Below are 13592 nucleotides of genomic sequence, written 5' to 3'. Positions count from 1 at the left end.
TGTTACCCCTTTGCTGGGATCTCCCACGTGCATTCATTGCATTGGACTTTCCAACAGAGTTGTTCTTCCTGTTCATCTCCTCTTGAAGGAGAGCACCCTCCACATCTGCATATGACAGCATAGCATTTGAATTGCTAGTGGCTGTCCTGAATGTGTCCCAACTCTCTGGCAAAGTGCATAAGAGAAAGGTGGCTTTGAACTCATCGTCCATTGCCAACTTTTGATTGATGACCTGGCTGACAACACCATTGAACTCATTTAGATGGGTTGTCATAGACGCCCCTTCCTTCATTTGAAGACCTATGAGTTTCTTCAATCAATACACTTTGCTTGTGACACTTTGTTGGGCATACAAGTCCTGCAATCTTTGCCACATTCCCCAAGCTGTCTTCTCTTCACGTATGCTGAAAAGTAAAGTGTCTGACACAGACAACATGATGGTGGATCTTGCTAGCTCATCCATATCTTCCCATTCTTCAGCAGTAAGAGAAGCGGGCATTACACCCCTTTCTTTGATGGGCTTGTGTTGCTTCTTCTGGAGCAACACATTATAGCACTGGGTTTGCCAAATGTCATAATTATGTGAGCCTTCAAGCTTCTTGATGTGAAGCAATGAAGAGCTCTCACCTGTTGCCATAGCAATATGCAACCTTTGCCACAGTCAATGCCTGACTCCCTGCAAGATGTGCAAACACTGCACCAAAAGCACACAAAGTGCTAACAGTTGTTCTCCCAAAGTTTATCTCCCACTGCGGAAGTACGAATGCAACTATCCTCCCTCTGAATGTGATAAAATCACCAAAATCTTGTTGCTGCAGATTTATGACAGCACCTTAGATGTGCTCTGTTCCCCTTCCAAAATACTGTACAACATTACTAAGTGCTCACCAATGATGTACCAAATCTGTACCGGCAAGTACAGCAGCTGAAAATGAAGCTTTTCCTCACTCAAATCAATGTACAGCCATGCCAAAACTTGTATAAAGTTGTACCAAATCTATACCAACAAGTACAGCAGCAATAAATGCTCTCTTGGCTGTCCAAATGAGTGAAAATCAGACCTTGACAGTCCCCACCAGTGCATACAACAGTCCCGGACAGAAATTGAGCAAAAGCCCCTTGACTGCAAGTGGATTACTGAGGGTTCAAGGCATGAAAGTCTTCCTTGCTGCTTTGCCAAGCTCAACAAGCACAAAATCTTGAAAACCCTTGATTCAAGATCAATTTCTGATCATGAATGGTACATTAATGCACATGAAGGCATCGAGAGTCTTCACAATGCTTCCCCCTGGCCACATATACATCCAATACATAAAAGCCCCTTGATTTAATGGCACATTGAGTGCTTGACAGGCATCAACACATTGCCCAAAGCATCAAATGCCAGTGCCTGCATGCAAATCAACCCAATTGGCACAAAAGCCCTTTGATGTGCACTCCAATTTCCTGCAATTTGGCCCCGAATGTGAGATTGCTCACAACATACAGCATGTATGAATGCCCAATGGCACAATTACATCAAAAGCCCCAAATGTTGACACCCAATTTCTTGCAAATTGACCCGGAATGTGACCAATGTCACCCAATTGTTGCCAATTGTGCTCAAATCTGAGCCATTAGGACCTGTACCTGCTCAATTGATGATAATGGACAAACAAATCCCAAAATTGAAGCAAATACCTCAGATAATTTTTGATTTCTGTTGCAGGAAAAAGGGAGACTTTGTATTAGATGACTCGTGTGCTGATGCTGTATTCATGTTCGTGCAGGTGGGCGAGCACGAGGAGCTGTCGGTTGAACAGGTACGGGGCTTGGGATCAATTGCGCAGTACAGTTGACATCGCGGAGGTACAGTTGGGCCACACAGACATGTGGGCAGCTCCCAGAGCGGACGGAACCAGATGCGGCGGCGGGCGGAGCAGCAGCCTTCTGTGATAGAGGCACTATCGGAGGCACCTGCTCTCACCGAAGTTGGCGGACTGCACACAGATGGTGGCGGGTTGTGCTCGCCCAGCTTGGCCCGTTGTGGTGTGCGTTGCTACGCCTTGCGGTGGCCAGGCTTGTTTGTTGCCGCCGCCTCCGCCTAGTGGCCAGTGCTACACGCGACGGGACCTCCACGGGGACACGTAAACGTGCCCTTTTGTTACGCCTTGTGGCCAGGCCCTGTTTGTTGCCGCCACCTCCGCCTAGTGGCCAGCGCTACAATCACTCCCTCTTGTGGCCAGGCGTCTTACGCCCAACGGCTTGCTGCAACTCGTGGCCAGTTCTGCACACAGGTGACCAGTTCTGCACACGCAGCACACCCAGGCGACCCCACACGCAGGTCCGTACAGCACACGCAGGGGTTGAAGGGTAGCAAACGGTAGTTCCTCAGGATCAACAGCTCCAATCGTGCATTGAAGCTTCAGCAGAAGCAACACACCAATCCTCAACCTGCCAGCTCTGATACCAGTTGAAGGGAGAGAGTTAGGGTTTCATGTGGGAGACACACACAGAGAAGAAGAGAGAGAGAGAGAGAGAGAGAGAGAGAGAGAGAGAGAGAGAGAGAAAATGAAATGAAATGAAATGATATATTAACGTCTTCAAAAGGCCAAAATGAAGAGAGAGAGAGAGAGAGAGACATGTGGGGATAAGTCAACTCACAGTATGAGTGTGTGACTCCCCTGTCACACATGTATATTTGCACTAGTACACATAGCGCACTTAGTACATTAGAAGTACTAAGTGTACTATGTACTATAAAACTTATGGGCTAGTACACACTCTAAGGGTGGGCATAATGCCTTTACCCCAACATATTGTATGTGCCAAGGATTAAGAAGAACTTGCTCTCCGTCTCCTCTTTTGCAAAAAGAGGATATGCAGTGAACTTTGAGGACGACAAATGCACAGTGAAAGACTGTGAAGGTGGCTATGCATTGGTTACTTTCGGCACATTGTACCATGGGTTATATCAGCTTGACAGGAGAGAGCATGATGCTCATGTGGTTACCACTCTTACATCTTCCATGCAAGAGGCAGAATTGTGGCATGCCAGGTTTGGGCATGTGAATTATGGCATATTGATGCTATTGCAAAGGCATCAAATGGTACCAGACATGCCTCATGTATAACTGCCACCAAAACATGTGTGTGAAGGGTGCATATTGGGTAAAATGCACAGAAATGCATTCCCAAAAGATGGATCAACAAGGGCTGTCTAGAAATTACAACTTGTGCATAGTGATGTGTGTGGTCCTATGCGGACCCCACCTATTGGAAAGCATCTATACTTTGTAACCTTTATCGATGACTACTACGGATTTACTTGGGTGTATCCAAAATTTGATTTATTTGCATGTTTTCAGCATTTTGTGGCACAAGCTGAAAATCAAACAGGTTGCAAAGTGCAGACCCTCCCCTCCATACAGATCAAGGGGTGGAATACATGTCCATTGCTTTCATAGCTTTTATGGCAGAAAAGGGCATAAAGCATCAATGCACGATGCCATATTCTTCTCAGCAAAATGGTGTTGCTGAGAGAAAGAACAGGTCTTTGATGGAAATGGCTAGAGGCATGGTTAAAGGCAAAGGCTTGTCTCACAAATTATGGATGGATGCAATAATGTGTGCTACACCTACCAAAGCATTGAAAACCATAACGCCATATGAGGCCTAGCATGAAAGGAAACCTAAAGTTGAACACTTTAGAGTTTTTGGATGTATAGCTTATGCACATGTACCTCAGCAATTGCGAGGTAAGCTTGATGACAAAGCAGCTAAGTGCATATTTGTGGGTTAAAGCACTGGTAAAGGATGCCGTCTCTTTAATCCTTCCACACAAAGGATTTTGGACAGCAGAGATGTGTTTGTTGAAAATTCAGACCAACCATTGGCTGAATTTTTTGGACAGCCACCTTCAGGCCCACTTAACATGTTTGAAGGACTTCTCCCGTTGAGAATTGATGGCACAACAGATCAGTCATCAACTTTGCCCAATGGACTATGGGGACTTCAAAACGACGATGAAGGCTTCGAATTAAAAAAGGCCCAATTTTTTTCTCTTGCAGAGACTTCAATTAGGCAGTTTTTGTCCCCCAATTTCTCGTATATGGAGGGACTTCAATTAGATGATTTTTGATTGATTTTTGAAATGCCCCAAATTGATTGCTGATGTGATATGTGCAGGTACACGTGTTGTTGATAATGTAGTTTTGATATAGTAGCTGATGTGGAAGCATGCTAGCCACCGTCTACTACACAATGTGGAGTTGATGGTGGAAGAAGGCGAGACTACAGTCAGGAGAGGCGAACATGAGGTGCAAGTGTGTGCAAGCCGGGCTAGCCAGCGAAGGGAGCATTAGAAGATATGGCCATTGGAGTGGAAGGGTTTCGTGGGGTGGAAGGCCAATAGGGCTGGGTTTTGAGAGTAGCCCAGAGAGAAGAGTCGTCGGCGAGGTAGACGAAAAAAAAGGCATGCTGGGTAGACAGTGGTGGTGCATGACACATGGCACAGAATGTGAAGCGAGAGTTGCCGTAAGTGCATGTGTGTAGCAAGGACAAGGCAACGAGCAGAGTGTACTTCAGATGGACGGAGCCGAGTGATGGAAGCTGCATGACAGATGGGCTCTTCAGAGTGGGGCTACAGATTTAGGTGGCCCAGCTGAGATCGAAAGGCAGCACAGACAAGGCGACTGCACTACCGTTGGAGCAGTTATTCTATTGGCCAAAGATGAGAAGGGACGTCTACCAGTATAATAGGCATGCCACATTTGCCAAAAAGTGAAGGTTCCATTATCCATATTCGAAGCAGGTTGGGTTGCTTCAGTCTTTACCTGTTTCTGAGGGACCTTTTAAGGATATTAGCATGAACTTCATAGGCCCTCTTCCAAGCTATGGGAACAGAGTGTATGACCATTGTTGTCCGGTTCAATAAGTTTTGGATGCTCATTCCATGCAAGCAGGCACATCAGAAGATATTGCGTGCTTGTTTATTCGACTTTGCTACCCCGTTTGTGGTTTACCTCGGACAATTACTTCAGACGGAGATCCCAAGTTTACTTCACATTTTTGTAGAGCATTATTTGATAAATTTGGGACTAAGTTGCAGCTGTCTAGTGCATTTCGTCCACAAACAGATGGTCAGATAGAAATTTATAATTAGTTGGCCTTTGATGTTCTCAAATCATATTGTCATGAAAAGGAGTTGAAATCGGTATCTTCCTTTGGTGCAGGCTTCTTAAACGACACTCATTTATCCATTATTGGTAGGACTCCTTATGAGGCAGCATTCGGTCACTATTTACGAGGATGGTCTCGCTATCATTGGAGGCCAACAAGACCATGTAAACATTTTCAGAGATTATTGAGGCCAACAAGACCATGTAAACATTTTCAAAGATTATTGAGTCCGTGAAGGCACGCCTAGCCAAAGCACAGGAAGCCTACATCATGCTTTGGAAGCCTACACCACGCAAGCCAACAAGTCTAGACGAGATGTCAACTACAAGGAGGGAGCTTGGATATTTTTCGAATCATGGAGCAACAGTTAAAGCAAGTGGGCAATCTTTGTCCCAAGCTCTCTTTCCAAAGGTTTGGTCCATTTCCTATTGTAAAGAAGCTCAATGATGTTTCCGTGAAGCTGAAGTTACTAGACAATTGGACTATACATGATGTCTTCCATGTCTCATGGTTGAAGCCTTGTGTTGGATCATCTTTGCAAGAGGTTCCGGATGAGCAGAAGCCGGAAGTGGTTGACGAAGCAGAGTCTAGAGGTTATCAAGTCCGAGCAAATTCTCCTCCACAAGTGGAAACATGGTTCCAGTCGAAGTCTAAGAAAATCATACTGGTTGCATGTTACAACGGACAAAGGTGTAGGTGTATGGATGGAGGCATGGTGGTGTATGGAAATGCTACATAGGCAGTATGGGCGGTACGGACAGCAAGGTAAGGCGACTGTATGGATGCCACTTGAGGATGTACAGACAAGTATGGGCTCGCGCATGTGTATGGAAAAATTTGGGCTGCTGCGCATGGCTCAAACAGGGCAGGCTGAATCGTTTGCCGTGATACCAATGTTGGGTTTAGGGATAGATTTACGTTTAGCAATGAAGCATAGATTTCACAGTGAACAAAGAGAGTGAGAGTGAGCTTGCACAATGCACACACAATAATGAGAGAATGAGATAAGGTACAAAGTACAAGATGTAACATTTGAAGGTCACTAACACACCATAAGGGTGTGTTCACACACGAGGGGAAAAACCTTTTGATATACAAAGGTAGAAAGTGCCCCGTGTGGAGAATTATTACTCCTAGTTCACACATCACTACTGTAAACTTAAAATACTATCTGCTCTCCTAGACGATAAGATGAAACGTGTATCTGCCCCATCATGATCCATGCACAAAGAGAGAGAGAGAGAGAGAGAGAGAGAGAGATAGAGAGAGATTAACGTTTGTGAAGGCCAAAGGGCCCTATGAGACCAAAACATAGTACACAGCTGATGGTGTCTCATCAAAAGGAAGACAAAAAGGACTGAAACAGTCCTAAACAACTATGAAAGGAAAATACTCCTACTGAGGTACAACAAAAGTGTATAATATCTACAACTAGCATAAGACTGGTGTAATCTTCTCATCTCAGTATTTCTCTCTTGGGGTGCTGTAAGATAGAGAAACTAAAGTGGCGGGGCAGTCATCTCCTGTGGCGGGTGATGATGGCTCTAATCCACCGGTGATGAAGTGGCCGTGGACGAGGTCCTGGTAAGCATGGGCGTCTCGCTCGACAAAGTGCTATGGCTCTGTCAAGGGTGACTCCTCTTGAAGGACGTCTATGGGACGTCTGGCTCGTCGAGGGGGTAGTGGAAGTCTTGGTCGTATCTGCCGTGGTGGTCCTGGCCCTGAAAAAATCTGTCATGGCTCGCTGGCAGGGTGCATCCTGGTGTGCTGTCCTGGCTTGTAGGAGAGCCTCTCGATGGCGTTTGAGCTCCAATAAGAAAATCCCTAAACACCTCTGATCCTCAAACTCCATCACATGTCGTAATGGACTCCCTCGTATCTCATAGTACACAGTACATCGGCATATGTAGTGCTCCTCTGACTCCACTTCTTGGTGACATAGCTAACAAATGTGGTCTCCTGGCTTCATCCCCTTGTATCTGCGAGTCTCTACCCTCAGTTGATGTGATGAAGTGCGGATTTGTCCAATGGCACTACGAATGTCATTTGAGAGATGGGTGTCCATGTATGTCGACCGTGTCACAAAGCCATCGGGGGAGAGATGTAGAAAATGGTCCCGATAGTGGGCCATCTTCGTGCCTAGTGGTAGGGGGGGGCTGGACCATGTCCTTTCTGCATCTAGCCTCACGATGTCCATCTTGATCACCCTATTCCGCTCAGAGCAACTAACGTCCAAGAAGGGCAGTCCAGGCTATAATCAAATGGAGGGAGTGCATCAATCGTCATGCCATGTAATCTCAGCCAGGTACACATCTGGGTGTACCAACATCATGTATCGCCGTCTGGTGCTAACTGCTTGGAAGAGATAAGTGCTAGGTGTGGGTATCTCTGTCTGGAAAGCTCCCATATCCTTTGCAAAAATGTCACTGATGACTGGAACAGGGCTTCGGTAACCACTGGTGCGGCTCCTATCTCTGCTTTGACAATCTCATGAGGTACTGATGGTTTGCTCCGAATCATGCGTGCGATCATAGTCACTAGTGGTTTCTCTAGTACCTGCCATCCATCATAGAAATCTCTCTCTGGTCCGACCTGGTCGACAAGCGGCTCCCTCCTCGTGTGGTAGAGGCTGGGTCCCCATATGGGTGAGCCATATAAGAGTGTAGGTGTGACCAATGTGTCAAACAACCAGAGTTTGGTGCGCGGCTCTTGAAATTGAATGTAGGCACATTGTCTCTCTAGTGCCCCTAGGGCTGCATATCCACGTGCCAATCTAGCCTCTGCTGCCTGCCTCATAGAGAACTGTGGTCCGCTGTGAATGTGACTCCTAGGTACACATATGATCTAGTGTACTCCACTAATTCACCTCTAAAAGTGAACTGATGGTTGGATCTAGTCACCCAGGCCTGTGCGGTATTGAAGACCATAATCTTAGTCTTCCCAAGGTTCGATCCAAAGTAGTGAAACGTCGTCTGAAACCTGCGTGCCCAGGTGCTCTGAGTCCATGTGTCTCAGCCCATCTACTCAGCTCTCGATCCAAACTAGATCCGAATATCTTGGCCAAGCAATGGCCAATCATGATGGTCCTGTAGTTCCCTGGTATCATGGGGTCACCACTTTTAAATAGAGGTACAATAGTATGTGCCGACCAACTATCTGGGAAACCTTCGCAAATGGCCCTGTTAAACATGTGTACTAGCAGTGGTGCCAATACATCTCTGGCATGTGAAAAATGTTCTGCCACCAAACCATCCTGGTCTTGGGCTCTTCCATTACGTAGTCTGTCAATAGCATCCAAAACCATCCGAATGGTGACAAAGTACTATGATCTGGGTGAGTCGCTGACGGATGAGGGATGGGGGGCTGCCCTGGTACTTCATATAAAGTTCTTGCATATTCATGCCATGCCTCAGGTGCTGTGATAGGTGTGGGTGGTTGTCGCTCATGGAACATCTTCCACGCCCTCTTGCTGTTCTGCCCCAAAAATAGCTGGTATATCTCCATCTCAAGCTTGGCCAGGTAATCCCGCTTCTTCTTCCGCACAAGGCGTTTGAAGAGCGTTCTAGCCTGTCTGTGTGTGTGGATGCCAAGGGTGATCTCCCGCTGGAAGCAGTCACGAGTCTCGCGACATTTATCATCGTACCAACCATTCTGTGGGGCCGTATGGCGAGGAGGGGTAGAAAGAGGGGGGGTATACGGGAAAGCGTATGCTGCTGAACCATGTAATACATCTGCCAACTCTTTCGTAAGCTCATCAAGTGGACTGCTCGGGCCAAGAGCGAACAGACCATCATATACTGCACTGCCATATACCCTAGAGGTCTCCCGAGTAAAGTGATATCTTGGGTATCTGGTATGGCTAGAGGGTGGTGTGCCTCTAACATATCCACCAAGTCACAGAAAATGTCAAATATGCATGGTCTGCTGCTATCCCAATGGGACTGCCCGAAATGGAGAGATCCTGTATATCACGTATCAAGGTAGGTGAGCCCATCAGGTAATCCACTGTACTAGCTCCTCCCTTTTTATTCCAGCATGTGAGAGCATCTGAACCTAGCCAAGGGGATAGGCCATTATAGATAACTAGCCCATGTACACTCCCCAAAGCTAGGAAGTGTCTCCCATATTGTGTCACCTCTCCTGTGTCCTGGGCAGATCTCTGCATCGCTATCTCGTCTGCTGCTACCTCGCGGTACATGGGTTCATCCGTAGCATAGAGAGCTGATTGTTCCTGGCCTGTACGTGCATTAAAGTCCCCCGTTAGTAGTACATCTCCCAAGCTCACAAACCTCATGATGTCCTCGTACAGCGTCATATATGGTGATTCTCCCGGCGTAGCGTATCTGGAATGTGCCGGTGGGAAGTAGCATACTGCAATGTAAATGTCCCGAGGTCTATTTGTGCTCACTTTGATCCACATGTAGCCTGCGTCTGCACCTCTATGCATCACATGTACTGCCTCCCGTAAGTCCTCCCTTAACAGTACCCCCACTTCCTCTGGTCCCCCTGCTATGCGTGGTTGGGGTCGACATACTGATTCCCATCTATACCCAGGAACCTCTGGTAATTTACTCCCTGCACATTGGTGTGTCTCTGTATACATGGCAGTATCCTGGCCTTTGAAAGTGTCCTCGAAGTACCCTACATCTACCCGTAGGGCTCCGTTGCAATTCCACACCGATAACTTCAAGGTCCCATAGGCCGCGCCCCGTCAGGATGACCGGTTCTCCCGGATGAATACTTGCCCAGTGTCCATTCCCTACCTTTTCTCACATAAAATTTCTTAACAGAAGGGGACTTTACCGGTGTATGAAATGCAGCATCAGCGGCTCCTCTGAGTTCGGTGACAATCTCCTCTTCGTCCATGTTGGACTGAAGGGGTCCCCTTTCTAGTACTGATTCTGGTCCTCAGCTGGTGGCCCCCATAGGTGGCCAGCTGCAAGTGGGGAGGCAGGTACAGGCGACAAGAGGAGGAGAGAGGAGGCACAGGGTGGACAGCGAAGAGAGAGAAAGGAAGAGGGGGCAGCAAAGAGAGAGGAGGCACAGGTTCGAAGAGAGAGAAGGCGGCGGCACAGGTTCGAAGAGAGGCGGCACAGGTTCGAAGAGAGGAGGCGGCGGCACATGTTTGAAGAGAGGAGGAGGCGACACAGGTTCGAAGAGAGGAGGAGAGGGAGGCGACACAGGTTGGAAGAGAGAGAGGCGACACAGGTTCGAATAGGCTCAGGTGACACAAAGAGAGAGAGAGAGAGAGAGAGAGAGAGAGAGAGAGAGAGAGAGAGATTTTATTAACGTCTTCCAAAAGACTGAACTCGGCCTATGAGACAAATCGGTGTACCTGTATGGGGTATCCTGAGAGAGATTATTTCTCACGTAGACAACTGTTTATAAATTACAGGCAGACAAACTTCTCTCTCCAGAGTTTCAACCTCTTGTTGAGCAGCTTATCGGGTTCCTTCCACGGAATCGGCAAATCTTACTGTTTTCAGCAACATTCCCTGTGACAGTGAAGTCCTTCAAGGATAAGTTTCTTCAAAAGCCGTATGTCATCAATCTAATGGATGAGTTGACATTGAAGGGCATTACTCAATATTACGCTTTTGTGGAGGAAAGGCAAAAAGTGCATTGCCTTAACACTCTGTTCTCTAAGGTATGTAATGGAGACAGCTTTGATTTGATCTTGCTACCTTAATCTATTCTTGTGTGTCTTTTCCTTTGGTAATAGTGTCGTCTGTTTTTCATCTTGCAGCTTCAGATAAATCAGTCCATCATATTCTGCAACTCCGTCAATCGTGTAGAGCTTCTTGCGAAGAAGATAACGGAGCTTGGATATTCTTGCTTTTACATTCATGCAAAGATGGTACAGTCACACCGAAATAGGGTTTTTCACGACTTCCGGAACGGCGCATGCCGGAACCTTGTTTGTTCAGGTTGTCTCCTCCCCCCTCCCCCTAAGGACACGATGGGAAGGGAGTCGGGTGGGGAGAGGAGGAGGAGAAAGGGGGGAGGGAGGGAGGGGGTAGGGTTTGTGTGCTCTATACTTATCTCTCATCACTAGTTGAAGCTACATGTGTAAATGACAGGTTGATGTTTCTATATGCAGATCTTTTTACTAGGGGCATAGACATTCAAGCTGTTAATGTGGTTATCAACTTTGACTTCCCGAAAAATTCGGAGACCTATCTTCACCGGGTAAACCACCTTGATATCATGGTAGTTGCAAGCATAGGATACTCTTTTGCCGATTGGATGAGATTTCACATAAGAATTTGTATGCAGGTCGGACGTTCTGGAAGGTTTGGACATCTTGGACTAGCCGTCAATCTAATCACCTATGAGGACCGTTTCAACTTGTAAGATTAAGTTTCCACCCTGGAGTTTTTTTGGGATGCTTTGCAATTTACTCTGCAGTTACATAAATATTTTTTAATAAATTGCAGATACAGGATTGAGCAAGAATTGGGTACCGAGATTAAGCCTATACCACCTCAAATTGATCAGGCGATATACTGTCAATGAGCCCTTTTTTGGTGTAAGGGAGGGCTGCAGGGTTGTGACTAGGGTTTGCACACTTTGGCTCAATAGTTATGTACATTGTATGAAGAACTCCTCGGCATGGGTTGAAAGTTGAGTTACATGGGAAGTAGCTGACGTAGAAAGTTTGAGTTGCCTAGTTGCTTTAAGAGTTTCCATCTTTTCTTTTTCTTTTCCAAAGGACATATAGCCAGGATTTCAGGTTATTTCGGTGGTATCGTATTTCCTCGCCTAAGAAAGGAATATCAAGGCTTCGTGTGAGTTCTCTCTCTCTCTCTCTCTCTCATGCATGCCCTGCCCACCCCCCCATCCAACCCAAAACCACCCCCCCCCCCCCCCCCCCCCCCCCCCCCCCCCCCCGGCGCGGCCCCACACACACACACGTGCTTGTGTGACTATTATGTATCCTACATTTGTGAAGGTGTAGGCTGGAGACTTGTATGGAAGGTCTTGTGCCAAACATCTTTTGTTCGGCCTTGATGCACAAGGAGGATGCACCATGCAGAATGGGTCATCCATTGTGCATCAAATTCATCCTCCTGCATGTCTTGAATCATGCATTTATGTATGCATGGATATATGGTTGCATGTATGCAGTCATGCATACATACAGAAACACACATGAATACATGCATACATGCATGGATGTATGCATGCGTGCTTGCATGTATGTATGCATGCGTGCTTGCATGTATGTATAGTTTCTTATATTGCTTCTTGCATGAAGTTTCCAGCATACATGCACTTAGCGAATACATTGTGAGGCTGGTTCTTTCTGTTGATTGCAGTTGTGTATCATATACTGGGGGCATTTAAAAAATTCTTGCTCACATGCACTCCACCTTGCAAGGCAAGGCTCCATGTTGGTGAAAAGCATTGGTGTATACAAGATGCAAGTGTCGCCACTGGTGTATACAAGATGCGAGTGTCGCCACTGCAGGAATGGAGATTCTTTGCTTGGCAGAGAAGCTGGCAGACAAATGAACTATCATGTGTTTCCATTGCTCTGGTGTTTCTGGTGATTTATGCTAAAGCAAGAACAATGATCACGCTATCTTTATGCACGGACGATTAACTTTGTTAGTTGACATGGCATGAAACTGTCTTTTCCAGTTGGTGTCTTGCATGTGCATGCTATGCCAAACACTGCAGCTTTCTAGTGTGCACACAATGCTGGGTGATGTGTTTGGTAAGTGTTGTGCACGTTGTACACAAACACGGTTAAAGCCATTTTGATGCATGTTGAAATAGCTGGTGTGTAGACTAAAGCATATTACTACAGTCAATTTGATTGTATTAGACCTATCTTTGATGGTGCAGATTCAAACCCTCCTAAGCATCCATTTATGAGAAGGGATATTTATGAGGGGGTCGTGGGTTTAGCAGATGCCAAATAATGAGAGTGTTTCGAGGTCATATCGACTTTAATTTAGATCAATAATGTAAGTTGTAGCTGTGGTGTTAATGTTAGTGTGGTTCCGGGTTGCATTTTCCTCGGCTTAGAAGGTTCGTGGTAGCAAATCTAAGGAGCTCAATGGTAGGGAATTGGAGCTAAGGGTTGCTTGTGAGGATCGAAATTACGTGCAGATCAACTGTAGGTTAAGATGTAGAGCTGAGGTGTCTCGTGGAGGCTAGAATGTAAGGCTTGAAGGGGTCGATGTCTCGTGGAGGCTAGAATGTAAGGCTTACTATGTATTAGACTTGAAGGGATCAAATTTTATTCAATTTGAGGCTTAGCTCAGATTGGAGGTTGCCACTTTTACCTTTGTTCCAAAACTTCTACCTGTTTAGAAAATCATTTTTTTTGTTTGCCCCTGTAAATGTTGACTTGTCTATGCACAAAATAATGCATTTTTAACTTTACCCTTCTTATAAATACTGAACTTCTATATGCCCAAATT

General features: G+C 46.3%; 1 protein-coding gene across 4 annotated transcripts in view; it reads left to right on the top strand.

The window, feature by feature from the left end:
* LOC147617255 (DEAD-box ATP-dependent RNA helicase 8-like) overlaps positions 1-12994 on the top strand; it is a 49605-nt gene extending 36611 nt beyond the window's left edge. For 3 of the 4 annotated variants that reach the window (XR_015262404.1, XR_015262405.1, XR_015262406.1), the window contains 6 exons: positions 10556-10807; positions 10907-11087; positions 11261-11349; positions 11437-11510; positions 11598-11948; positions 12480-12994. Coding sequence is in view for 1 of the 4 variants with exons in the window: in XM_086776887.1 (XP_086633013.1) it covers positions 10556-10807; positions 10907-11087; positions 11261-11349; positions 11437-11510; positions 11598-11676 (675 nt within the window). In the remaining 3 variants the exon portion in view is untranslated. The remainder of the gene's footprint in view (positions 1-10555; positions 10808-10906; positions 11088-11260; positions 11350-11436; positions 11511-11597; positions 11949-12479) is intronic. The other variant, XM_086776887.1, reaches the window with a different exon arrangement.
* Positions 12995-13592: the final 598 nt, after the last annotated feature.

Source organism: Cibotium barometz, chromosome 37 (assembly GCF_041138505.1).
Source record: "Cibotium barometz isolate CiBa-2024 chromosome 37, ASM4113850v1, whole genome shotgun sequence".
NCBI classification, from domain to species: Eukaryota; Viridiplantae; Streptophyta; class Polypodiopsida; order Cyatheales; family Cibotiaceae; genus Cibotium; species Cibotium barometz.
This window is presented reverse-complemented; position numbering and strand designations above follow the sequence as displayed.